Here is a 26743-nt window from a genome sequence, read left to right on the forward strand (position 1 = left end):
CCTGGCACTTCTCTCCCAGGCTGGCGGTGACCCAGGGAAGGTGGGAGCGGAGGTGGGCAAGCTGGCCGGTGGTAGCGGGAGGTTTCCTGGGGCCAGGCCTGAGACCTGGCATTCTGGCTCAGGATCAGGACAGTCCACCGGGGAGATGCACACCTTTCCAAGTGAGTGGCAGGGCTCCTCACCCACCCTGATTCACCAGCGGCAGGAAGAACCCGCAGGAGCAGCCCGGCTCCATCCCGCTAATTCCTCCAGCAAACCAATCTAAAAGAGGGCCTCCGTCAGAGGACACCCAGGCACCCGGCTGGCCGCCCAGCAGAGGACACCCAGACTAACCATGGCGGGTGGCATTCTCCCAGAGCCAGAGGCTGTGCCTGGCAGAGTTGAGCCCGGAGCACAGGATGAAGCACAGGACCTAGCTGAGCATTCGGCGGGGCCAACAAGGGTCTGTTCTGGGTCTGCAGACCTGAGCAGGTGGACTGAGAACACACAGGGAGCTGCAGGTGCTGTGGAGGCCCTGAAGGGAGCCTTCACCCCCAGGGCTGGAGCACGGGGACCTCAGAACCACCAAATTGGGGGATTCCAAGACTGGCTGGAGCCAGAACCGGAGCCAATGCTGGCTGAGATCAGAGGCTCCCGTGGGCGTGAAGGCAAGAGCCGAGTGGGACGTGGTCCCGGAGGCCTGGGCTTCCAGGAGGACCACGGGGTGAGGCCAGGGCTGGCGCTCAGGCTCCTCAGGTGAGGGCACCGCCAGGCCCGGTGGCCGGTGGCTCTGGTGCCGTGCCCCCTGGCCCCTCCCATGGAACACGCTGTTCCGTGTTCTGATCACACAGTGGGGAGGTACTGACACCCTCAGAGGGAAAATGACAGGGGTCAGGCAGGCCGGCGATGGCCAAAACAGGCACATCAGGAGACAAGTCCGTGGAAGAACCCCCGACAGGAGACTCCCCAAGCTGGGGCCAAGGGGGGGAGGGCACGGGACATCGGAACTGTGCACTCTGCTCAGAGCGATGGAAACTGAGCCCCCCATCCCCCATGGTGGCTTTTAGAGAATCGCACCAGAACACGGATGCAGGCGAAGGCTGCTCCGCGCAGGTCCGCACGGCGTAGACCTGGGGCCGGGTGCGGGGTGCCCTGCACCTCCAGGGGGGCTCAGCTGGACTCTCACCACGCGCACCTCTCCCCCCAGACCCCGTGACTCCAGCGCTCCTCACGGTGACGTCAGGCAGAACAGATGAATGGAGATGGAAACTGCCCCCCGCCCCGGCCCCCAGGATCCCTGGGCCGGGGTGAATCTCCTTGCTGGTTGTGCTGAGATGAACTTGGTCTGGGAGAGGGGAAGAGGTATAGAGGTGTCTGTCTACTTTTTTTTTTTTTTTTTCCAAGTGGCCTTGTTAGAAATCTTCAAATTTCACATCAGAGAGAGCTACCCATCTGAGAAGACCGTCTGCCCATGGAAATGACAGTGTGTGTGTGTGTGTGTGTGTGTGTGTGTGTGTGCGTGTGCGTGCAAGAAAAGGGTTAAAAATAACTCTTTTCCTGTCTGAACGTGATTAATATTCCACCCAACTCTTTCCTTCTTTCAGGCAGTCTGCAAACTCTAGGTGGGTGGATATTTTCTTAGCTGTCTTACATGCATATATATAAATATATATATATATATACATACACACACACACACACACACACACACGTGCACACACAGAGATACACATACATACATATATACCCCACCCCACAGTAAAAACCACACCAGGTATGACAAAGAGCTGAGGTACTTCTAAAGTCTGCCAAGCCATTTCTCTGCCCAGTCCATGTGATTGCAAGCCGGGGCCGGCCGTGCGGAGCTGGGAAATTGCCCTGGGAGCGGCTGTTCCCAGACCCCATGGCAGGTGCTCGGGCGGGCCCTCCAGGTGGCGACGGACTGGAGTCAAAACTTCCTTTCTTTCTTAGGACTCAGATCCTAAGCCACCCTCCGGCACAGAATCCAAGGTAGACACTGAGGAATGCATTTCTGCCAGAGGCTTAAGATCCCAAGGAAATGAAAAGGCACCTCCAGCCCGTTAATCCTTCGGATCAATTAAAGCCAAACCCTATGGTAATGGGAAGTCATTATTCCTTGCAAGGGACAGACTGACAACCGGCAATTTCAGGCGGACCAGATTCTCCCTCCCCCCAGAAATGGGGAGCAGCAGCTCCGGCTCCTCAGCCGAGCCCCCCCACTGCACGTCTTACCTTCCTTCTTGGTGAAGGCATTTAACAAAGACTTCATTTTCTCTCTGACTTTGGCGGTGGCCGGCTCATTATATAACCCTCCGGGCAGGGAGAAAGGCTAGGCGGGCAGCCCGGCCCCTCGGAGCAGACACAGCTGGGACTCCGGCGGCGGCGGGCATCTGGGCACGGTGAAGCCCCGAGCATCGCCGGGCACGCCGGTCCCGGCGCGCTGGTGACGAAGCCCACCCCATGTTCTGTCAGCTGAAGCCACTGTGTGTAGACGCTGCTCTTAGCGCCGGCTGCCTCTGGCGGCGCTTGTCATGTGAGCGGTGCCACTCTGCTCCGTGAGCAGGGCACCGGGGAAGTGGTACCACCTAGGGTTAACCCCGCGGGGTGCCGCGCACACACGAGAGGCATTTGCGCGCTGGAGCTCCGGTTATCCAAGGAAACCCGGCTGGTGCCGGGCGCGCGTGGCTAAATATAATGCACTGTGCTTTTCTGCTTTTTTTTTTTTTTTTTTAATTTTTAAAGAAAAAGCCAATTGTGTTTGTCTGCTAGCAGATTTAGTAAGCAAGTCAAAAGGGAGATCGCTAAGGAGCAGCCTGTCTCAGCGTGCTGGAATTCTGCGCGTGACCTATATTTCCTTTTGAGACCGTCAGACACGAGAGAGAGCCTTCGCTCCTCTGGCCGCGGTGCGTGTCCCACGGATGACCCCCAGAAAACAGCGCTCCGCCTCCTCCCCCCCCCCCCCCGCCGCAGCTTTCATGATCTTTTTAAAGAGAAAGAAGAAAACAAACTGCAAAGCTGCCCAGGATAGCTCCCCTCCAGCCCAGGCAGCTGGCACACACTTTGGGAGACACCCGTATAGCACAGTCTCCGGCATGTGCAGCCCAGCGGAAGGCCGGGGAGGCCAGGGCAGGTGCCCTGAGCTGCCACGCGTGGGGAGAAGTGGGGCGAGGAGCAAGGTCGGTGCAGGGGGCATGGGTCTCCCAGACGCTCTGGAAGGGAGCACCCTGGAAGGGGAGGAGAAAAGGGCATGTGGCCTGGCGCAGCCGCCAGGGCTCTGTAATTAAGTGTACATTTTTTTTTTTTTTTGCAGTTGCTAAGAGAACAGCTTCCGAAATCCAAAAGGAAACAAAAAAAAAAAAAAAAAAAAAAAGGAGAAAGAGAGAGAGGAGATGGGGAAAAGCAACTGGAACTCAGAACTGAACTCCATATGGTCCACACATTTTGTGTCAACAGAAATGGCGTTAGAAGAGGAGGCTGCGTCCCCGGCGGCGCCGGCGGCTGCCCCTGCTGGCTCAGTCCGCATGGCGGATGTGGTGCCAGGCCGTCTCTCGGTTCTGGAAGGGGGTGCCCGACTCCCTGCACGAGCCTGCGCCATCTCCATGGAGCGCCCCTCCCCCCTCCCCTGACTCCGTCCTCTGCGCTGTCACCGGGTCCAGCCAAGTGGAGCATCCACGCTGCCGGGCATGACGCCGTCCGTCCACAGACTCCACACACACAGTCCAAGCGGTGGCTTGGGCCTCGTGGCAGGCTGGGGCACCGCGCACTGAGTGTGTGGCCCTCAGGGGAGGGGGGCAGCCTGGGGTCTTCAACAGTGGTCAGTGCAGGGCTTTGCTGGGAGACCGGCTGCCCCCTGGCCAGCCAGCGTGGGAGCGTCCGGCCACGTGGTCAGTGTGGGGAGGAAGGCCTCACCAGCGGCACAGGACCAGCCAGCCCCGAACCCGGCCCGTCACGGGCTCAGGAGCCGCCCAGAAACGCGGGGATGGGCATCGTTCTCTCGTCTGGAGGATGGACATCTCTGGGCACCGGGACTTGCCTGTCCAACGTTCCCTGCCTTGACCCCGGCTCTCACGGAGGGGGAGGAAGCTGTGAGGCTCAACAGCCGTCTTGGGCCAGTGGGGCTCTGGGCCTGCCGACGACCTTGGGTGAGGTCAGGGGCTGCAGCCTCTTCCCCGTGCCCTGTGACGGCCTTTCTGACTTGAGCTGGGGGCGGGACCCTGGTGGCGCCTGTGCCGGGCCTCTGCCTGTACAGGGGGCACAACCGGAAGTCAAACACAGCACGTTTATGTAGCCCAGATCGAAGTCCAGGGCAGACACGGCCACCACTGACTACATGCACGGCCACCACCGGCTGCTCACAGCCACCACCGGCTGCACGTGGCCATCACCGGCTGCACGCGGCCACCACCGGCTGCTCACGGCCACCACCGGCTGCACGTGGCCACCACCGGCTGCTCACGGCCACCACACTTGCCTGTCCGCAGGAGCAGGACAAGTCACACTCAGGGCTGTGGGCTCCCAGAGAGGAGGTGGGCCGGCCCCAGGATGAAGGCTCCTAGCCTAGAGCCGAGTTCCCCCTGCAGGCCTGCTCTCTCTGCCCTGCCCGGCCTCTGCCCGGCACCCTGAACCCCACCAAGCTGTGGACACCAGCGTTCTGCAGATACAGACAGAACACAGCAGGGCAGGACACACCCCACCACGCGCTCACACCGAAAGTCTGCTCTTCCCTTCGTCTAGTAAGCCGGCGACTTTCCAATCCCGCCTCCCCCATGCCTGCCTTCGTGACAGTACTGGGGATTGAACTCGAGGCCTGGGCGCTGTCCTTTAGCTTTTACACTCAAGGCTAGCACTCTACCACGTGAGCCACGGCTCCATTTCCAGCTTTGGCTGATAAATTGGAGGTAAGAATCTCACCCTTTCCTGCCCGGGCTGGCATCAAACCTCAGATCCCAGATCTCAGCCTCCTGAGATTCTAGGCTGAGAGGTATGAGCCCCCAGCGCCAGCTTCCTATTTGCTCTTAAAGAAGCTGAGAAGATGAACATGGCCGCGGCGGTGATGGGCACCCGCGTGGCTGCCTGGGCGGCTCCAAGGTCACGCTCAGCTGCAACAGCTCCCCTGAGGAGCGGCCCATTTCTCTGGCTTGTGAGGGGGAGGAGCTGGGATTTGAACTCAGGGCCATGTTAGTCAGGTGCTCTAGGAAGCCACACCCTCAGCCCTGTTGCTTTGGTTTCTCATTTTCAAAAAAAATTTCAGGTAGGGTCTTGCATTTTTTTTCTTTGGGGTCTGGAGCTGGCTTTAGATCAAGATCCTCACATGTAAGTCATGCCTGTAGGTTGGATTGTAGATGTACACCTCCATACCTATCTTGTTTGTTGAGATAGGGTCTTACTGACTCTTTGCTCAGGCTGGTCTTGAACCACAACCCTCCCCATTGCTGCCTCCCAAGTCGCTAGGATTACACGCATGAGGTCCAGGCACATATTCACAAAGATCTGAGTTCAGACCCTCATGCTTGCGAGGCGGGTGCTCTACCACCCGAGCCACGCTCCCCGCCCCCCCCCCCCAGCAGCAGCAGCATTCTTGACAGTGCCTGCCCTGTCATGTGGAGCCGTGGCCTCCTGGTGCTCTTTCTGTGTGAGGCGGGCCGCAGCACCGCTCCTGAGAGGCTGCTGGCTCTGGGGTAGCTCACACCTCTCTCCCCAGAGGACTCCGACCACTGGGACACACACGCCAAGTCCACCGCAGAGACCCAGGCTCCCGTTTCCGCCCAGAGCCTCCTACAAGTCTCCAGAGATTCCCGAAGCATCTCAAGGACACGGAGGACATAGAGCTGGTGATAAAACACGTGCAAAGACAGGAGAGGAAATCTGAAACCCACCAAGCTTTGAGCTGCCAAGCAAGGCATCTTGTGGTGGCTTGGAGCCTTCCAGAATGTTCCCTGGGCTTCCCCAGACCAGCCTCAGGGGTCCCTGTGGGACTGCTGCAGTTTCTGAGGGGCCAGGCCAGGTCCTGGGAAGGGGTACGCCCTGCCCTGGACACATGACCTGTGGGAGGAGAAGCGATGTGATGGAGACCCCAGAATCAGAGAAGGTGAGTGACCCCCGAATGGCCAGCCCCCTGCCCTGTCCTCTATCCCACCAGCGTGCTGCCCCCCTGCCCGGCCCCACCTCAGCTCGTCCCCAGCCCCAGAACCCAGGGCCACCGGCTTGGCGGTCTCCACCTCCCCCCAGGGCCCGCCTGGGTGCCCAGCCCCCCAGGGCCCCGCCTGTGTGCCCAGCCCCGGCCACCCAGACGACGTCCTCTCCCAGGAGTCCCAGACTCAGCAGGCCCCTTTCTGTTCCCCAAGTCTTTTGACAGTCGCCTGACAACAGGCCCGAAATAATTCCACTTCTTGTATGTATATAGAAAAAAAAAAAGCTGTCTGTACATGAGAACATTTCGACGCTCAGAACCGGCAGGAAGGAGGTGCCAGGTGCTGCCGGAGCATCGGAGCGGGCTCACCTGGGGCGCCAGCGACAGGACGCGCCCAGAGCCACGCGGCTGGGCGCGCCACGGGACCTCACCCTCAGAACGCAGAGCAACAGCCGGTGCCCGGGGCAGCCGGGTGCCCCCGTGAGCAGGGCACAGGGAGGTGGGGTGCGGGGCGCACAGGCTGCCCAGGGGAGGGCAGCTCCACACACTCACACGACCTCTCCGGGCTTCTGTCCATCAAAGGGGTGTTCTGGTGCCCCCAGGAGAGGGTGTCAGGGCCCAGTGAATTAATATCTGCAGCCCTGCTAGACCACGGGGCAGTCAGCCTTCACTGAGTAATACGCTTAATCTGAAAACCTGTGAGCGGCCGGATGCCAGTGGCTCACGCCTGTCATCCCAGCTACTAGGGAGGCTGAGAACTGAGGCTCAAAGCCAGCCCAGGCAGGAAAGTCTATGCGACTATTACCTCCAACGAACTATCGAAAAGTCAGAAGTGGAGCTTGTGGCTCAAGCGACAGAACACCAGCCCTGAGGGAAAAATATAAGACATGCCCAGGTCCTGAGTTCAAGCCCTAGTACTAGGGTGTGCATGTGTACACACATGCATTGTGCACATGCACGCGCACACCCACACATGAAAGTAGAAAGAACAAGGCGAGCCCCAATCCCCACCCGTCTCTGGAAGGAACAAGCCCCCTTGGGCCTGTCGGAATGCACTGCTATCTTTTGGGGTGACTGTCACCCTCTCTTGGAGGTCTCCACACTGGTCTCATCAGTGGAGAGGCCCCTGCTGAAGGCAGACCGGGCAGCTCCGGGCATTTCCTGGTGCCTGGAGATGCCAATGCCCTTTGAGCAGTTCCGTGTCAGCTGCCCCTCTGTACCCCACACGGTAGGGGACCGAGGAGTCCTTCAGGCCTTGGGAATGAATGAACGGGTTGGCAGCACGCATCCGGTGTCGCCGGGGGATTCCATGCACCAGGCTGGAGAGCGCTCCAGCTGTATTTTGGCTGCCACCATCCTCCGGTCCCGAGCGTGGCCGTGTGCACACCGCGCAGGCCGGTGCCACCGCCGCACACGGACCAGCGGCTCGGCCAGGCTCGGCCACGCCCTCCCTCGGCCGCTGTCCTCAGTGTACTGGCTGTGCTGGCAAAGTCTCTGGCCCCCCAAGTTTGGCCTCCTGGGGAGCACTGGCTAGCCGACATGGCCAATGGAGGACACTGCTCTGAGGACCCTCTGGGCCTCCCCGGGACAGCTACACAGGGTAGATCCCCCCAGCCCACGGGACAGCCTAGATGGCTGCAGGTGTGGACAGCCCTGGAGGGCACGGACCTGGGATGGATGGCGCCCCCAGTGGCTGCTCCCGTACAAACTCAGACCAGTGGGGGCCTCTGTCCAGGAGGCGCTCCCCCACAACCCGGATGGGAGTAGCAACTCGGTGACCTTCCCAGGCTGGGCGGGTATCACGCCCCACTCCACGCCCCATGCCCCACGCCACAGCTGCTCTTCCCTTCCCTGCTCCGGCCCTGGTTGGGGAGGTGGGGCAAAGCCAGGGCACAGACAGGACGAGGAGGAGCAAGTCTGTTTCCAGCTGAATTCCCAGGCCAGGGGACAGGGGAGCAAGGGAAAGAAACAGCCCCAGAAGAGGGCAGCGGCCCACCAGCCCTGGCCTCCGCCTTCTCTTACACAAGTGAGAAGCAAAGGCCGAGAAAGGAGCGGCGTCTCCAGGAGCCTCGGCCAGCACGGGCGTGGGGGGGGGAGCAAGGAGGCATGGGGGGGCAGAGCCGGTCGCCGGCCCATCCCCTCCCGGCCTGAAGCCGCAGACCTGGCTCCTGGCCTCCCTGTAGGTAAGTGCCATCTCAGTATTAGTAGGCGCCATGTCTCCAGCTCACAACTGCTAAATGAATCATACTTTTATAAATAACGCCAGATATAAAAAGGCAGGTGGGCAATAATGCGGGTGATCGCTGCACAAAGACGTGGGGGCGGCTGGGGTGTTTGAAATGTTCCCCTCGGCGGAGCCACGGGGCGGGGGGGGGGAGCTACAGGGGGAGGGCTCCCCGGTGGAGGCTCTGCTCCTGGGGGGTGTCGGGGGGCCTCCTGCGGGGAGCCGACAAGCAGCAGCAAGGGGCAAGCTGTGGGGTGTGGGTGGGGGACCAGGAGGCGGTGGGCAGGGACAGGGAAGAGGTGGACAGGGCAGGTGTGGGCAGGGACCCGGGAGGCTCTGCTCACTCAGGTGTCCTAAGACTGACACCATAGTCAGTGTTTTGGCTCTGGAGCTGGAAGTGGGCTGACCACAGGGAAGGAAACATTCTAGAAGGATCTGGGCTCCAAACACTGTCCTGAGGGGGAAAAGGGGAGTGGGCATGGCTTCAGTGGCTTCCTAGGACCACAAGCCACCTCAGGGGCCCTCCTGAGAGCTGAGCACACTTGGGCCTCCCCAGGGGAAACTGAGGCCGGAGCCCAGACGCCTGACCCTCAGGACGTTGGCTGCTCTGCCAGGGAACAGCCCTGAGGCCCTGGACGGGGGCAGGACTTGTGAGGGACCAGCGGGGCCAGTTCCCTGGGTTGGCCATGTGGCTGCCGGCGGCTCTTCTACTGGCCATGGTGTAACCCCAACTTGTGTCTCTAGATGCTGCCCAAGTACAGCACTAGTACTAGGGGTTAAGTACCCCCTAGGGGCGGTGCTGGTACTGAGAATTAAGTACTTCCCAAGGGTGGCCCTGGTTCTGGGGACAGGTGTGATCGTCAGGCACTGCTGTTACCGGGACGCCAGTCAGTCAGTCACTGGGGACGCGTGTCACAGCTTACTGGGGATGCGCCACAAGCCGGCCACAGGCGTCTAGAAGGGGCCAAGAGGAAGGAAGCCAGCCCCAGGCGACTCCCTGGCAGGAATGGCAGGAGGTGGCATCCCCGAGGGCGGCCGGGCAGCAGGAGAGCTCCTCCAAGCCCAGGCGGCAGAGCCGGTGCCCAGAAATGAGCTGGCGGGCTTCCACGGGCCTCCGGGGGCCTCCTCAGCCAGCTGGGCTCGGAGGGGCCCGTGGCAGACCCATGGAATGGACCCCAATCTTTGGGATCTGGTGGATGTGAAGCCGTGCCCAGCCGCAGCACCCAGCCGCAGTGCCCAGCCTGGGGCTGGTGCCTGCCCACCATCCTGTCTGCTCAGGGCATCGCGCGTGGCCCCCAGGATGGGCTGGGGACACACCTCCTCCTGGAGCCATCGTGGGCACAGCCGGCCCTTGGGGCTCGTCCTTGGACTGTGCCCCAGCACCTTCTCCTCCAGGCCCATCCTCTCCCTCGGGGAACCCGGGGCAGCCGCGGTGGATGAATGGGTGGTGGCAGGATGGGCCCACGGCCCCCTCGGGAGGCAGACCCAGCTCCCCACCCCTCGGCAGCCGGAGCCCGGGCGGGGAAGGACACTCGAAGGTCCTGGCAGATCTAAGTTACAAAGATAGCGTCTTTGGGGAACAGGACAATTCCCAGCGCACTGATTAGCAGATGGAACTTTCCAGAGCAGGTGCCACCTGCCCACCTCAGGCACCGCCCGCATTGGCCCTTCCTCCTAAGACACTCGAAATAAGGAAATCTGAGCTTCAGGACAGAAGCCGGTGGGTCTGCCCAGGTTCCCACCCAAGATGGGGCTCTGGGACTCAGTTTCCCTCCCTCCCCCTCCATGTCACCAGGCGTCCCGGGTCCTGTTTGGCAGATGAACCCGGGAGGGGTGGCTTCACTAGAGGCTGGCCTCCGTCCCAGCCCTCCACGATGCCGGCAGCAGGGCCCGAGGGGCAGACGGCGTCTCCCGCCCCCAGACGCATGCGCACAGGCTGCCCGCCAGCCTCTGGCCTGAGGCTCCGCCAGGTGACGGGGATGCAGCAAGCATAGCCAACACGCAGGGCCCCCGTGCCAGCTGTCCGGCACACGGCTGGCCCTTCAGCCGCCAGCCTCTCACCCATGTGGGGTCCGGAGTCCCGCTCACAGTCCCTAGGAGAGCCAGGGACCCGGCCTTCCTCCTCTTGGAGCCACAGCGAGGCCACACCAGCTTCCCAAATCCGACCCTGCCGTCCAGCCCCGGGGAGAGCCTACTTACTGTCGGGGGAGCCCCTGGTAAGCGAGGGCTTCAAGCGGGGCCCCCTCTGCAAGCACCCCTGCTTCCGTCTGCTTTTGGCTGCCCATGGACGCCTCTAAGCTGCTCGCCGCTATTTATATTTATATGAATCGTGCCCACACTCCGTCTCCGTCCCTGGCAGGATGGCCACTGAATGAGGGTGGACGTCAGGGCCCATAGCTGCATTTGCATCGAGCGCATTTGCATACTTCATTTGCATCGAGCACATTTGCATAGTCCGAGCAGGAAGTGGCAGGCTGCCCCATCATCCACAGAAAGTCTCCTTCCCTTACGTGACCGGCCACACGGCGTGGAGGGGCCACCGGGAGGGACAGGGGCTGGCCCTGGGTCTTGTGACCCCCCAGCATACAGTGTCTACCACTGTGAGTGGTTGCCCTGCTAGGGGTGGTGTCAGCTCCGAAGGGACACAGATGCCCGTTGGCCATCAGCACACAGTTCAAGCAGTGCCTCATAGGACCTGGAGATTGGGGTTTCCCCGGGGCCTGGCTCCTGGCTGTGGGGGTTCTTGGGGTTTTTGGGAAGGGGTTCAGCATGACGGAGGCTCGCTCGATTCAATACAACCGGAACCCCTGCAGATCTGAAGGTGGGGGGGATGGTTGAAGGGACAACCCCCATTCTTAGATCCACATGGAAACCTTGGGGTCCTGGGTCCCCGCCACGAATCCCCTGCCCCAGGCTGCCGAGGGCCAGACGCCACCCCAGAGACGGAGACTCCTGCCCGCTGTATTTTCGAGCGCAGATTTGTGTTCTGGGAATTAATTAAGGCTCGGTGACTGATCTGACCTTCAAAGAAATCCCATCACCAGTGAGGCCAGAGCGCGGCCAACAATCACAACATGGTGTCGGCAATGCCCGGTGCCCAGGAAGGAGGGGGAGGGGCAGCGTGGGCAGCAGGGCTGGTGGGCAGCCGCAGGCCCAGGGGCCTGGGGAGACGAGAGGCCACAGCTGGGGACCCCTCAGGCCCCTGTGCGTCTTCTGGGGCAGGAGGAAGGATGGAGGCCCCCAGTGCCAGGGTGGCTGGAAGGCTCTCAGCCTGAGATGGGAAGACACCGTATGTGCTCCTCATACCCACCGCTCCGTTTGGGGGGGAGGGTCCCCATGCCTCAGCTTCCCCACATGTCAGTAAGCAGGAAGGCCCAGCCAACAAGGCTGGCCTGCACTTCGCTAGGCCTCCATTTCGTGCGTCCTCCTGGACACACCTGGCTGGGCACAAACAGGCCACATCTGTTCAGAGGGTGGCGATTCCCACAGCCACTGAGGCCAAAGGTGCCATTGTCACCGACTCCTCTCCACAGCCACCCGGCAGCTCCTCCCTGCGCCCACAACCCTGATGACCAGAGAAGGTTGTGACCCCCCCTCAGGCCACACAGACTGGCCCCAGCGGGCCCACAGGCTGACGCACAGGCTCCACCTTTGCCCCATCACTGACCCCAGGTCCTGGGGAGGTTGGGGTTCAGCCTCTTCGGGCCTCGACCCCACTCTCTCCTCCTGCCTCACCTGGGCCATGCACCCTGTACGCGCGTGGTCTCCTGCCTTCCTGACCCCTCTGCTGTGCCCACCCAAGCCTGGAGTGTATTTCTCACCCCGGCCCTGAGCGTGCTCCTGTGCCAGCTGGCTCTGGATCCAGCTAGTCACCTGGCTGGGCAGCTGTGCCCCGGCCCACCCGACCCCAGCGTGGGGAGGGGACCTGGAGTGATCGCAGCCTCCATGCCCAGGGGTGGCTCCTCCCTGCAGTCCTCCCCCGCCCTGGGCTCCTGCAGGCCAAGGGCAAGCTGTGTGTGCCCACCTCTGTGCCCACGGTCAGCGGGGCTGTCACTTGCTCAGCCACACCTGGGCTCACCTCCTGGCACAGATACCGCTCTGCGGCCATGCTGACAGTCCACAGGGCATCACTGCACATGCACTGCACACACACAGAACCCCGCCTCCTGACAGCCTTCAGGACATGCACTGCACATGCACTGCACACACAGAACCCTACCTCCTGCAGGACATGCGTTGCACACGCACTGCACACACAGAATTTCATCTCCTGACAGCCCGCAGGGTAGGCACTGCACACACACTGCACATATACACAGAATCCCACCTCCTGACAGCCTGCAGGACATGCGCTGCACATGCACTGCACACAGAACCCGCCTCCTGACAGCCTGCAGGGCATGTACTGAACACACACTGCACACACAGAATTCCATCTCCTGACAACCTGCAGGGCATGCACTGCAATGCACAGAGCCCCACCTTCTGACAGGCTGCAGGGCACACACTGCACACACACATACAGAACCCGCCTCCTGACAGCCTGAAGGACATGCACTGAACATGCACTGCACAGAGAATTCCATCTCCTGACAGCCTGCAGGGCATGCACTGCACCGCACTGCACACGGACAGAACCCCGCCTCCTGACAGCCTGCAGGGTACACACTGCACACGCAGAACCCCGCCTCCTGACAGCCTGCAGGGCACGCACTGCACACGCACTGCACATGCACTGTACACACACACAGACTCCCACCTCCCTCCCACTGTTTCCAAATGCCACTTTTCCTTAGAGAACTCATTTGTCTTCCTTTGACTTGGGGCCAAAAGGGAAAAAAACGAAGTACGCCCCCTGCCTGGGGCGGCCCTCTGCCCCCTCCCTTTCCTAGAGTGGAGCCACAGCAGGGCCTGTGGGGCCTGGCACGGTGCCCAGGAACAGCTGGACATCTCAGATGGGCTCCATAACCTCTCTGCACCTCCATCACTCCCTGGGGAAATGGAGCCTGTCCTGGTACTGCCCTTTGTACTTTGCCCTCTGACCCCTGAGATTCAGGAACTGAAAAGAACCAGGCTCCGGGTGGCTCTGCAGCTCTGCACTGGGCTAGCAGGGCAAGGCCCTGCCTGGGCCGCCCACGAGCCGGAGCGGCCGCCATCCCTCGAGGCAGAAAGAACCGTCCAGTGCCACTGCCCTGCCACCGCAGGTGCTCAAGCAGCCCGGCAGGCGCCCCGGCTCCAAGGTGGGGAGAGCCTCCGGGAAGGGGCTCAGGACCCCAGCCTCCTCACAGCGTGCTGCGTGTCCTCGTTACCTCGCCTGGTCCGGCCTGTACCACCTCACCAGGCAGAACGTTTACAATGCCATTCACGCCGGTCCACGGCCAACGGGCTCCGTGGGGTCCACCAGAGGCCGGGTCCTGAGGGCCCCTGGGTAGAGTCCGACCCACAGCTTGCTTGGCTGTGAGGCTGGCCCTGAGGTCACAGCCCTGCCCCGTCCCCAGGGATGTCATGTAACGACCCTGGAGGCCACCCACTGTCCTTTCCCGGACAATTTCCTAAGGACTGAGAGATGCGTTTTGGCTTTTCCCTTGGTCAATCTCAAATAATTTCTGTTCTCAGGAGATGACTATAGGTCAAAAGGGTTAAAAACAGCGCCAGGCATGGAGGTGCATGGCTGTAATCCTAAGTAGATGGGAGGTAGACATAAGGAAAATAATGGTTTGAGACTAGCTTGCTGAGACCCCATTTCAACAGAAAAAGCTAGCCACGGAGGCTGACACCCATAATTCCAGCTACCTAGGAGGGGTAAGTTTGTTGCATAAAGCACAGGAATAAAAATCTGAAAAAAGCACAAAAGAACGGGAGGTATGGCTCACGTGGTAGAGCACCAGCTGCAAACTGCTCTGAATCTGAAGCTCTGACAGCATGTCTGGGTTGACCGGGGGAAGCTGAGGAAATGGGCTTTCAATAAAAAGCAAGACTCGAGTAGCGGCGCACCGAGCGCCTGGAGCTGAGACTGCAGCCAAGGGCCCTTGGCGGGAGGATCCTGCCGCAGGGCCAAGCGGGAGCGGCAAACGGAGCGGGATCCAAGCCCTACGCTGCCGCTTCCGAGGCTGAAGACAGGCTGGGCGAGGGGTGGGCTCCTCGGGGCTCCAGGACACACCTGTGCCCGGCCTCTGCTTCCTCTTCTGGGCCGGCCCACGACGCCCCGACACATCCTACGGGACGTGCCCCTCAAGGGTGCTGCACACGTGGACGGGAAGCTTTCCGAGGCCGGCGGGCCTGGACGCAGCTCCGGCCTGGGACTGTCCCTGCTGCCCCCATGTCCACTGGAACAGCCCCTGGCATGAGCGGCCAGGACCTCAGCTGCGGGGGGGATACCCCCAAATAACCCAGCATGGCCTCGCTGTATGAGGGAGGGTGCGGGTTCAGCGGGCAAGATCTTGCTGGCCATGCTTCTGATCCTCTACTGGCCGTGCCCCTTTCCCCAGTACAGGGTCCTACAAGAACCTTGGGGAAACTGAGGCGGCTGTGGGCTTGGCCTGGGCATCTGTCCCCCTCGTCCCCTGTCCCTGAGATGGGGTTCCTTGAGTGCGGCCTGGTCACACGGGGCGGGGAGGGGGGCAGGGCTGGCACCAGCAGGGGCTGCCACTCTACTTTTAAGCAAGAAAGACATGCCAGAAGCGACGCCGTCAGTCCCCAAATCTGCTGTCACGGTTAAAAATAGGGGGGAGCGTGCCAGGCTGCCACGGTAGCTTTAATTACTTTGAAACAGTTCTGGCAAGGCGGTGGCCGGAAGCCGCTCGAGCGCCCCCCTTCCCCCCCACGCCCCCCCACGCCTCAGGCCCCCACCCAACCTCAGCTGGGGCGGGTGCGCCCTGGTCCTGCCAGCTGTCGGCAGGCTGCAGGAGACCAACGCCCCGGGGCTGCCAGCCCTCCGCCCCCCAACTGGGTGCCGGCCATCTGCCCTCCAGGGTGGGCCCAGAGCCAGTCCCAGGGGTCCCCTCCCGGCGGCTGAGCCGCCGGGGACACAGGGTGAGGCTCTGCTGCCCGGCTGGGCAGGACGGTGGCGCCACACATGCGGCCACCGCCTGCATCCTGGAGCAGAATGAAGGGGAGGCGGGGCCCGGGGACTCCCGGGGACAGCCATTTCCTCACCGTGATACTGTCGCTGCTTCTTTCAACAAGCAGCCCGAACCCCGGATTCTCACGTGAAGTCTGATTTTAAACACTAGTGACTGGCTCCTCTTTTCATCCAAATGTGCCTTACAGTAGGAGCTAAAAGAATCTGCCCACCGGCTGCCAGCGATTTGGGGGTGGAGGTTTGGGAAGTGGCAGGCCTAGGGTCCGGTGAGGGCGGCTGCCCCCCACCATCCACCCAGGCGCCCAAGGCGGCCTGCGGGCGGACCCCAGGGCCGGCTGGCCTCCCTGCGGGACTCGACGGACCCCAAGGGGCTGAGGAGGGACGAAGGGGGTCCTGAGGCTGGGTGGGCGGCGCTTGGCCTCTGACGAGTGTCACACAGAACAGCTATGTACTCCCTGGAACCCCGCACCCCACGAGCCGGCAGGTGGGGGGCTGGGAGGAGGATGTGGCACTGCGGCAGGAAATGGCCCACCCCCGCGAGACGGCGCCTGCGTGTGTTCGGAACCCGGAGCCCCTGAGTCCTCAGGCTGCGCCCACCCCAGCCCATTTGAACCACACAGCGGCTGGGAGGCGGCTGGCAGGCAGGGTAGGCCTTGCTCAGCCTCCTCACGGGGCCTGCGTCACATGGGGCGTGGAGCAGAGCGGCCGTGGGTGGGGGAGGGTGACCCGCAGTCACGGTCACCGCTGGGCTAAGCCCCAGGGATCTCAGACAAGGGTCAGGGCAGAGGCCGCAGGGGGAGGGGCAGGACAGATGGAGCCAGGCAGTGCCGCTGCTTCCTGTCTACACAGCGCGCGCTGGGCGTGAGCACCGTCGGCGCTCGGCGGACGGACGGCCCCGCTCTGACCCTGTCCTGTCCCTACGCCGAAGGTTTAAAACCAGAGCGAAAACCAGCCAAGCAGGAGCAGCCTGCCACCTCTGCTGCCAGTGCCAGGCCTGGGTGGGGTGAGCCACGGAACCATTATCCAGGATGGACAGAGGCAGGAGAAAAAATAACCCAATTAGTAAATGGGCCCGCGGACCCCACACAGCTCTGGGAGGAAGACATAGAAATGGCTGACGGAGACCTAGAGAAATGTCCACATTGTCAGCCACAGAGGACGCACAGATCAAAGCCACCAGGGCCCTAGCTCACCCAGTCAGCACGGCCGCGACCAAGACAACAAACAAGTGTCAGCAAGGATGCGGGAAAGGAGAGACACCGTGGTGGAACATAAACTGGAGCGGCCACGGGGAACCAGCAGGGGGGTCCCCAAAGCCTCCCCAACCTCCCCATGACCCGCCCGAGCACGCCGGGGCCTGTGTGCAAAGGAGTCTAAGCCAGTGTACGAGAAAGACATCCACACGTCTGTGTATTCCACGCTAGACAAGGTGGGACCAGCAAGGGCCCAGCAGCAGCTGGATAGCGGAAGAAAACAGGATACATGTATACTACGGAGTATTACACAGCCGTAAAGGGGGGAAAGGAAATCACATCCTTTTCAGGAAAATGGATCGAGCCAAAGAGCATCTGGTTGGGCGAGAGAAGGTGAGTACAGAGAGCCAAATGCCACAGGTTCCCCACCCGCTCCTTAAACAGGCACTGAAGTGAGGGTGACGGTTGACCATCTCAGTTGCGTGGTGTGTGGGGACCAGGAGATGTCAGGGAGGGGGAGGGGAAGGGGGCGGGGGCGGGGACACTGAGGGGGGAGGGAGGGCGCATTTCCAGACAGAAAAAACAATTCCCTGTGTAACTCTGTATCTACCATCCACCAGTCTGTGTATCTGTGTCTATGTATGCATGAATGTGTCTGTCTGTCTGTCTGTCCATCATGTAACGACAGCATAAGGAACTCCATCGAGGATGTTTTCTAGGAGGGGGAGGATGGGAAGAGCTAGGAGGGCCATGGAGGGTGTGAATGTGTTCAAAGTGCACCGTACGCACGTGTGTAATTGTAGCACTGAACTTTCTTGCTACCGATGTATGCTAATTCTGAAAATAAAAAACAAAAAAACAAGACCAGCTCTCCCCACACGCCCTCTTCCAAATGAATCTGGTCAGGCGATTTGCTAGGAGGAAATACTCTGACACAGACAGCACCAAGGAGGAAGCCCTGTTCCAGAAGCTTCCAGTATCAGAATGCTGGGCTCTGAGCAAGTCCCCAAGGACTCGCACTTGTCTGGATCTCGGAAGTGTGGGGAAAGGTCCCTGGGGTCACCCCCTTCCAACTCCCAACCACCTCGTGATGGTGTCCTGCAGCCCTCCCTCCCTCAGCCCATCAGCTCGGAAGCCCTGGCTCCGGGCACCGGCCCCCACTGCCCTCCACCGGAGGCTGGGTGTAAACCTCAGAGGACCAATTCTTTCATTGCCAAGCTCCCTCCATCAGGGAGGCCTGTGATTCCTGCTCTGCTGGATTGCGGAGTCCTAGCCCGAAAGCCATGGCTGAGCTGGTTCTGAACTCCGCAAGGTCGGCCCGCCCCAGGGCCTTTCCCAGTGGAATTCTGCCTGGTCCACCCAGCCTCCAGCACCGCTGGGAACGCTGGGTACCCCCGACCGGGCTCCTGGCCTGTCGGGCCCGTTTCTGGTCTCCTTTGACAGGAGTGGTTACAGGCGTTTGGGACTTGCATCACCCTCTTTTAGTTCAGGCTCCGTCTGTCAGCCTGGGTCACCAGCGCCTGCCTTGCCGGGGAGAAAGTACAGGCCACGTGCTTCTCCCGCAGTGCGCGCAGCCAGGACTACCCTCACGAGCTAGCTGCCATGTTGGACAAAAGAAAAATCCCAGAGGATCACAAAAGCCTAGGCCCCGCCGGGAGCCCTGGGGAGCCATAGCGCATGCACACACACACACACACACACACACACACACACACACACACACACACACACACACACACACACACACACACACACACACACACACTCTCCTGGGACCTGGCTCCCTTTTCTGATAAGCCCCTCGCTGCCCTGCCAGGAGCAAGGGAGGAATGTTCGGCCGGCCCACCTGTCCTCGCCGGCCCGACAGCCTCGCAGGGCACCAGGGGCCTCGCATCCCCACGGCACGAGATTCCCCTCCTTCCCTCCCCTCCCCCGCCGTGAAAGCCAGCAGCGGCCCTCACACACAATGAAAAAGGCCAACGTCCACCCAAAGGCCACAAGGACCAAGCGACCGCCCCACGAGCTCCGGGAGACGCAGCTGCTGTCCCCCGGGGCCACGGCACCGCAGCCGCCCCGCTCCCGCGGCTGATCGTTTCTGGGAGCTGTGCACACAGGTCCGCTCCCACCTAACACAGCCCCGCCGCCCCCCCCCCCTTGGAGCCCTGCTCTGCGCAGGGGTGAGTTCCCTGGGCCAGCGGCTAGATGAGACCCAGAGGCAACTGCCTGGGCCCCCGGCACATCTGGGCTGACTTTTGCAGAGGGCGAGAGGCGGCCGTGGCTCCAGCCGGGCCCCCCGTGGCTCACAGGGGCTCCCTGCCGGGCCCCCACATCACAGCGTGCGCAGCGGGGCCTTCCTTTGCCTGACCCTGAATGCCGCACGCCCCTCGGGCAGGGCACGCGCCGCCTGTGTCTCACAGCAGGCCCGGCATGCGCCCCACAGCCTCCGCCCCTCGGCTCCCCTTGCTGCGCCCTGCACGCCCCAGCCCAGGCGTTCCTAGTGACCCCCCCCCCGGGGCGCCCGTGTCCTGTCTCCCTGGAGGCCAGGGGCTCCGCAGCAGGCAGGGCTCTACTTGAATCCCAGCCACTTCTTCACAAAGACCTCGAAGACTTTCCGTCCTGTTTGAATGGAACCTGAGCCCTGCTTTGAATCCAGATTCCACAGGGAACCTGGCTCCCGGCTCCATTCAGCCGGGCCCGTGTGTCCCGCCCGTGCCCGCCCCGTGCCTCTGGTGGCCGGGAGGTCCCCTTGGGCTCTCCTCCACCAGGAGGGCTTGGAGAAGGCGTTCCATCCCCACGCAGCGTTTCGCCCACTGTCACCTCTTGGAAGCCTGCCCTGAGCTTTTTAAACTGGTGGGCTGTCCATTTCCCCTGTGACTTCCCCTCTCTCTTTTCTCTACTACGGCATTTCTCTGCAGCATTGGGGCTGAGCACTTAGCTGCTCTCGATGGACAAATGGATGGAGAATGGCTGGTGGATGGCAAGGTGGGTAGATGGCCCGCCGGCTGGGGGACAAGTGGAGGGTGGTGACTGGATCAGTGGCTAGATGAATGGGTAAATGGGTGGGTGGGTGGGTGGGTGGGTGGATGGATGGATGGGTGGGTGGATGGGTGGATAGATGATGGATGGATGGGTGGATAGGTAGATGAGTGAGTGGATGGATGGATGGGTAGGTAGATGTTCGATATAACATGGGTATAACATGTATAGATGGATGATGGATGATGAATAGGTAGATGGGTAGATGACTGGCTGGATGGATGGGATGGATGGGTGGATGGATGGATGATATACGATGTATACAGATGAATGATGGGTGGGTAGATAGATATATGATATAATATGGAAGGATGGATGATGGAGAGGTGGATGGGTGGGTAGATGGACGATGGATATAGGTGGGTAGATGGACAGATAGATGATGAATGGTGGATGGACAGGTGATGGGTAGATGATTGATGGATGGACCCCCTCCCCCCCCAACAGAGTCAAGGAAAGTTCACAGAAATTTGGACAGACTAAAGCACACAACAAGGAGGTGCAGCCCCGGCCCTGACTGATTCGGCCTCACGAGGGGGGGCGCCGTCCTGGGAGGCTGTCACTGGCTCTGGGCCCCCACAGGCGCTGGCGTCTGGTCGACCTGTGACCCCATGAGGCCCTCTCTTCCATTAGGACCAGTATGGAACAGAGGCCCCAGATAACACTCAGAGCACCGAGGGGACCCGGGCTCCGCACCCTGACCGTCGGGTGACCCGTGGGGAGGGCCAGCCCGCCACTCCAGCTGGGGGCTGCTCCACAGGGGCGCGAGCTCGGGCCATCAGCCTGTGCCCTGTCCACAGACCCTGCCCACACCCCAGCTCCACTCCCCCTGTGATCCTGTCCTCATCCTCCCCACGGTCCCAAGGACATTCGCTCCCCAGCTTCTCTGCCCCGGCCCAAGCCTAATGCACATCTAATACGGCTCAATGCATTCAATTATGCATGCACACTCATGTTTACATGCACCCAAGGTTTTTCTGTATTACATTGCTTTCTTGCTAAGTGTATGGAGGTCTCTGGGCAAGGACTCGGCCCTTGCTGTACGGTTGAATGGGAAGATGCATGGGCTTTGCTACTATCCTCAAAAAACATGGAAGAAAGTTCACCCTGTCCCCTCAAGGCTGCAAACAAACAGAATCATACAGACACAGGAAGATGTGTGAGCCAACACCACTGGGCCCTGCTCAGGGCCATGATGACGAACTAGTGATGGTTGTGGGCGGTCGAGTGTGTGTGTGTGTGTGTGTGTGTGTGTGTGTGTGTATGTGTATGTGTGGTCTGAGTGGTAGGAGGTGTATGACTGGGTTGTGTGTGTAAGGTGTATGTTTTATGACATGCATTGTGTGCGCGCGTTGGGGGGGTCTGAGGAGGAGATGTGTGATTGTGTTGTGTGAGGCGTGTGTTTTATGGCATGCATTGTGTGTGTGTGCATGTGTATATGTGTGGTCTGAGGGATAGGAGGTGTGTGATTGTGTTATGTATGTTTTATGACATGCATTGTGTGTGTGTGTGTGTGAGAGAGAGAGAGAGAGAGAGAGGGAGGGAGAGGGAGAGGGAGAGGGAGAGGGAGAGAGGGAGAGGAAGGGAGAGGGAGAGGGAGAGGGAGAGGACAGTGCTCTGTGGGTCCTCTGCCGTATCTCTCAGGTCTGCCCTCAGTCCTTTGGGCTGAGCTGCACCCCCAGACTACGAGTGGACAGCCCTCCTCCCCCCCCTGCGCTCTCCTCCCCCTCCCCCTCTAGCCAACGAAGGCAGCCGCCGCAGCAGCAGCCAGGGCCCCTTGCCACAAGCCTGGGCACAGCCAGGCTCCTGGGGGCCAGGGCTGGTGTGTGAGCCTCCCACCGGCCAGCCGGGCACCGCAGGACCAGCTGGCAAATCCTGCCTGGCCTTTGCCGGGGCCCAGCTAGGTCCCCCCAGAGGCCGCGGTGAGGGTCTGGCTTCACAGGCTGGCTGTGCCGCTCGGCCTGTTTCCCCTGGAAAAGCGCATCTCAAACCTAGAACTGGCCTCTTCCCACCCCTGCCCTTCCCAGTGGAGCGGGAAGGAGCGACGGTGTGAGGCTGGAGGGCAGTCGGCCAGTGCCTGCCGGAGACGGACCCGCTTCGGGCTCCAGCCCTGAACCCAGTGGGGTCACCGCGCCCACGCGGCCTCACGCCGAACCCCAATCAAAGCCTCAACGAAAGTCCTATCTGGCAAAAGAAGGAGGCCTTTTAGAGCCAAATTGGACAGCAATTTGCAAACCCCGGACTGAATGGTGCGAAGCTGCCCGCCGCCCGCGCCCCAGCCCTCTGCTGTGCTGAGCCATGGCTATTTCTCCGGAACTTGGAGCCGGGTGCAAACAGAACTCCGTGGTCACCCTGGCGGGCCACGGCCTGTGCCCCACACTGCTCCTGATGGACGCGGATGCAGACCCAAGGCCAGGACAGACCTGCCAGGGGCGTGTCCCTCCAGACAGGCTAGCTGAGGCCCCGCTGCGTGCTGGGGCCGGCCCGCAGCAGCTCCTGACCCCAGGGAGACCCAGGAACAGAGCGGCAGATCTAACCCACAGGGAAACCCAGCACAGGGCTGTGATCCAGAAGAACAAGAAGTGGCCGGTCTAGATACAGTGGTCCGGGGAGGGCAGAGCAGACAGCCGAGGGGGGGGGCCCGGGAGGGCGCTGGCTATGCAGCTGTGTTCCAGAGGAGGGGTGGGGGGAGGGGCTCAGACCGACTTTCTTGGAAGACCCCTCAGGGCTGCGGGGTGGAGACGGGGTTCCAGAACTGTGGCGGGAGGGCCCCGCGCCCTGGTCCATGCTGCCCGGGACCCAGACACAGGAGACAGTTAGGAGACAGGACAGGACTGGCTGGCGGCTGGACATCAGGGCTCAGGGAGTCTGGTCTTGACCAGAGGGGGCTGAGGGTCCCGGGGAGGGGCAGAGGCCACCCTCCAGGGGACGGGGGTGTGAGCCTCGGGGGCAGGTGGACTGGGGTCCCCCAACCCCAAGTGCTCACGTTGCCAGGGGTGTTGGGGACCGGCACCCCTCCCCCGCCCTCCTGCTGGGAACTTTCTCTGCTTGCTTCTTTTTTTTTTGCTGGTCGTGGGACCTGAACTCTGGGCCTGGGCGCTGTCCCTCAGCTCTTCAGCTCAAGGCTAGAGCTCTACCACTTGAGCCACAGAGCCACTTCCGGCTTTTTCTGCTTATGTGGTGCTGAGGAATCGAACCCAGGGCCTCATGCATGCAAGGCAAGTGCTCTACCACTGAGCCACCTTCCCAGCCACCTTCTCTGCTTTCTGACCCCTACATCTCTCGGAGGAGGGGCCATACAGGCTCAGGACCCTGGCCTGGCCCGGCCCATCTAGTGCTGGCCCCGATGTCCTCTGCTCTGACCTCCCAGGCTCTGAGCCCCTCCCTGCACGGGTACCCCATCTCCACAGCACCTGCTCCACGGTCAAGTCCTCTATCCCAGCAACCCCGCTATCCTACGCCAGCTGGCCGGGCAATGGCGGGGCTCCCTGCATTGGCCTCCTGGTACCAACTATGAGGCCCACTAACACCCGTGTCCCCTCCCCAAACTCAGAGACCAAAGTCCTCACCCGGGTGCCTAGAAGCGGGGACAGATCTGCACACAGGTCAGAGCGTAACGCAAAATTGAGAGGGTGGTCCTGACCCAGCAGGACCAGGGGGTATTTTAGGAGGAAGGGTCATCGGCCCCCCAGGACAGGGTGCTCGTGACAGCATCCTGAGCCAGCCAAGAGCCGGCCAGGGCAGACCAGGCCCCCCGCGCCCTGTCCCGGCACCTGCCGGGGCCAAAGGAGGGACACTGCGCTCCGGAGGCCACCGGGTCTCCTTCCTCCCAGGGCAGAGCGGGCACAGCTCCTGTTGCCGTGGCAACGTCGCTGGCTCCCTGGCTGTGTTCCCGGAGAAGCTGGAGAGGCAAGGAGATGCGAGGAAGAGGAGCGAGAAGGAAGGGAAGGTCAACCCGAAAGTCTCGAGAAGCCACGGGAAGGGCGCAGTGGCGGGGAGCAAGCCTGCCGGGCGGGAGAGCTGGGCTTCCGGCCACCCGCGCCCGAGCCTGGCCGTGCCGGCCACCCGCGCCCGAGCCTGGCCGTGCCAGCCACCCGCGCCCGAGCCTGGCCGTGCCGGCCACCCGCACCCGAGCCTGGCCGTGCCGGTGGACACCAGATGCTGTCCCAGACTCCAGCCCAGCCCTGGGCTCAGGATCCAAGTCCACGTGTGGACCTCGGTGGGGCTTTTGGGGGTGAGGAGGCCGCGGGGTCCGTCCCTCCTGGAGGGGTCGCTGCCTTTAGAAGAGAGCCTGCCAAGCTTTCTCAGGGCCCCGCCAGGGCCCAGTGCCCACCTTCTTGTCCTTGTTAACCCTCCATTGCCGCCCCCCCCACTCGGTTCCGAGGTGTCCACAACCGCTTGGGGCAGCTGTGTGAACTGGGCCTTGCGGGACCCCCCTCTCCCGCCCCCTCTGCTCCTGCCCCCCCAGTGGGGGCCACCTCCCCACCCCCAGGCTCCCGAGGCTGCTGGCACCAAACCCCTGCATCCGGGAGGCCTGGGGGTCCCTGAGTTCTGGACTAGACTTCCACACCACCAAGCTGCCACCTGCCCGGGTCTGCGCCTTCCCGCAGGAGAGGCCCCCTCCGGGCAGACGGAGCCTGGAGCTATCACTTCCCGGTGGAGCAGATGAAGGGGTGAGTTTGGAGGGCCCAGACCCAGGAAAAGCCTTGTCAAGAGCACCCCCATACACAGCCATGAGAAATTAGGATTCAGAGACAGTGGGCTTCTGGAGACAGACAGGACCCACACAGAACATTCAGGCCGACAAAGCCTCCTGGCGTCTTTTCCTGATGACATCTGTGCTGCCATCCCAGCACCGAAGCACCCCAAATATCTGCTCTGGAATGGGGAGGCCTGGGGGGAGGGCAGGAGAGACAAAGCCGGGACGTTCTAGAGGAGTAACTTCCTGAACGCACTGGCTGCACCAAGCCTACACGCATACACACACATAGACACTATCGGTGCACGCATACACACGGTTCACGCATGCGGGTCTCCACAGGACCAGACGTGCTGGGTGGTTCCTGTGTCTACTGGAAATGTCACGGTCACCACACAAGGTGTGGATCGGCAGGGAGGAGAGGTAAGGCCGGTGTGCATCATCCCACGGACCCGAGTCCAAGCCCCCAGCGCGGCTGCGGTCAGCTCTGCAGGAGGCGCCGAGTCGCAGCACCTGCACTTAGTTGGTGCAAAGGCCCGCTGGCCCATGCGTTCACCTGCACACAAGCCGGGAGGCGGCGCCCTCTGGCCGTGGCTGGCTGGCGGAGGCCACCGTGGCTGTCTTCTGGGCCTGTCTGTCCTTCTGCTGTCTGTGGTGTTTGGGTGCAGCTCTCAGACTCTGGTCGCTTTTCTCTTGGCTTTGCTCTAATTGGCTTTGCTGAATTACCCGGGCCAGGGAGATGGGCCCTCTGTCTGACACCGGGCCAGGCCTTCCTCTGGGACTCGGCCTCCCCAAGCCCCCGGCCACAGCCGAGGGCCATCACCGACCCCTCCCTGCCCCGAGAAGTGCCCACAGGGTGCTGCCCGAAGCGGGGATCGCCCTCCCCAGGGCATCCCATCAGCAGGCCCTCAAGAGTCTCTGCTGTCAGCCCTGGACCCAGCGTGGCCGTCCAGGCCCCAGGCACATCTCTGAGTGGTGAGAGGGGGTCAGACCAAGCAAAAGGCGCCTGCGGGGAGTGCCGGGGGACAGTGGGCTGAGGGGCCCGGGCTGGACCAGCCAGAGCAGCCACACTGCCCCCGGCGGGCCCGTCCCCCATGCACGGCCCATCTGACAGCCCACTCAGTGGACACCCGTGGACACCGTGGATGTCCACTTCAGCGACCCCAGCACCCCGGGGTCTTTATTCCAGGACAGCATTCCACCCTGATGACATTATCCCTGAGCACCAACACCCCTGGCCCTCAGCGGTGGCTCCGTGATCCCTGACCCTGCACCGGCCACCATGCTGCCTGCCCAGCCCTCGAGGACCAGAGACACCGGAGACTACAAGGGTGTGCTCCTCACCACGGCCGGGCCCGGCGTGGCACAGAGGGTCTGGCGCCCTGAGAGTTCCTGTCGGAACCCCCTGTGGGCACACGGGGGTTGGCAGCCAGCTGCTGGCCAAGAGGCCCCGTTTGAACTCAACCAAGAGTTCCTGGAAGCCAGGTGCCATTTCCACGATTGAGCCTATTAATGTTTAACTCGAACCCCAGCCCAGCCACAACACAGCAGTGGAAAGGGGCCCCTGCGCTCACAAGGTGGGTCCTGGAGAGTCTGGGGTCCAGGGCCGCGGGTTCAGTCAACAAATGCAGATCCACGGCACTGGAGACCAGGCATCGTGGTGCTCACGCTGCGTGGGGCCCAATGCCAGGAACGGGCACGTGGCTCACCGTGTGATGCCGAGGCCAGCCCGGGCAGAGCCGATCGCAGCGCGGGGAGAAGGCCGCAAGGGACGGACGAATAATCATGAATAATCACACCCAGGAAGATAAATAAAGACTATAAATAGCCTCAAATTGGTTCAGGTCAAGACTGATGGTTACTTATTAAAAAACTACTTTTCAGACTTCGCTTTAGGTGAAGGGGGAGGGAAGCCACCAGCATACTGTGGGGGGGGGGATGGGGGCCTGTGGGTGTACGTGTGTGCTGCAGAGCGACAAGGGCTTAAGTCACAGGCCCCACTTCTGTAGCACACCCGTGGCTCACACTTGTAATCCTAGTTGTTCACAAGGCCGAGACCTGCAGGATCAAGGATCGAGGCCAGCCTGGGCAGAAAAGTCTGCGAGATTGCATCTCTCCAGTTAACCAGCAAAATCTCAGACCAGAGGTGTGGCTCAGGTGGTAGAGCACCAGCATAAGCAAGCACCAGGCTCTGAGTTCAAACCCTGGGACTAGAAAACACACACAGAAACACATAAATAAAGAGTGTACATCTTAAAGTCTGTGGAGAGTCAGGGCACACCCAGGGAAGGAAGAGACCGGAGCAGGACTGTGAGGGGTACACAGGGACCTGCCCAGGGCTCTTCCCTGCACACGCAGGGTGGCGATCACCGGCAGGCAC

The 26743-nt window shown here is 61.7% G+C and overlaps 1 protein-coding gene across 3 annotated transcripts in view; it reads right to left on the bottom strand.

Annotated features, from left to right (window-relative positions):
* Shank2 (SH3 and multiple ankyrin repeat domains 2) overlaps positions 1-26743 on the bottom strand; it is a 300166-nt gene that overhangs the window by 192201 nt on the left and 81222 nt on the right. Inside the window, exon 1 of one of the 3 annotated variants that reach the window (XM_070009650.1) lies at positions 2233-2879. The exons of the other annotated variants lie outside the window; for them this stretch is intronic. Coding sequence (XP_069865751.1) covers positions 2233-2269 — 37 coding nt within the window. The 5' untranslated portion in view covers positions 2270-2879. Of the gene's footprint in view, positions 1-2232; positions 2880-26743 lie in introns of those variants that run through there. 3 annotated transcript variants of the gene reach the window in all.

The sequence above is a fragment of the Dipodomys merriami genome, unplaced genomic scaffold (assembly GCF_024711535.1).
Source record: "Dipodomys merriami isolate MVZ:Mamm:240054 unplaced genomic scaffold, mDipMer1.0.p SCAF_78, whole genome shotgun sequence".
Taxonomy (NCBI): Eukaryota; Metazoa; Chordata; class Mammalia; order Rodentia; family Heteromyidae; genus Dipodomys; species Dipodomys merriami.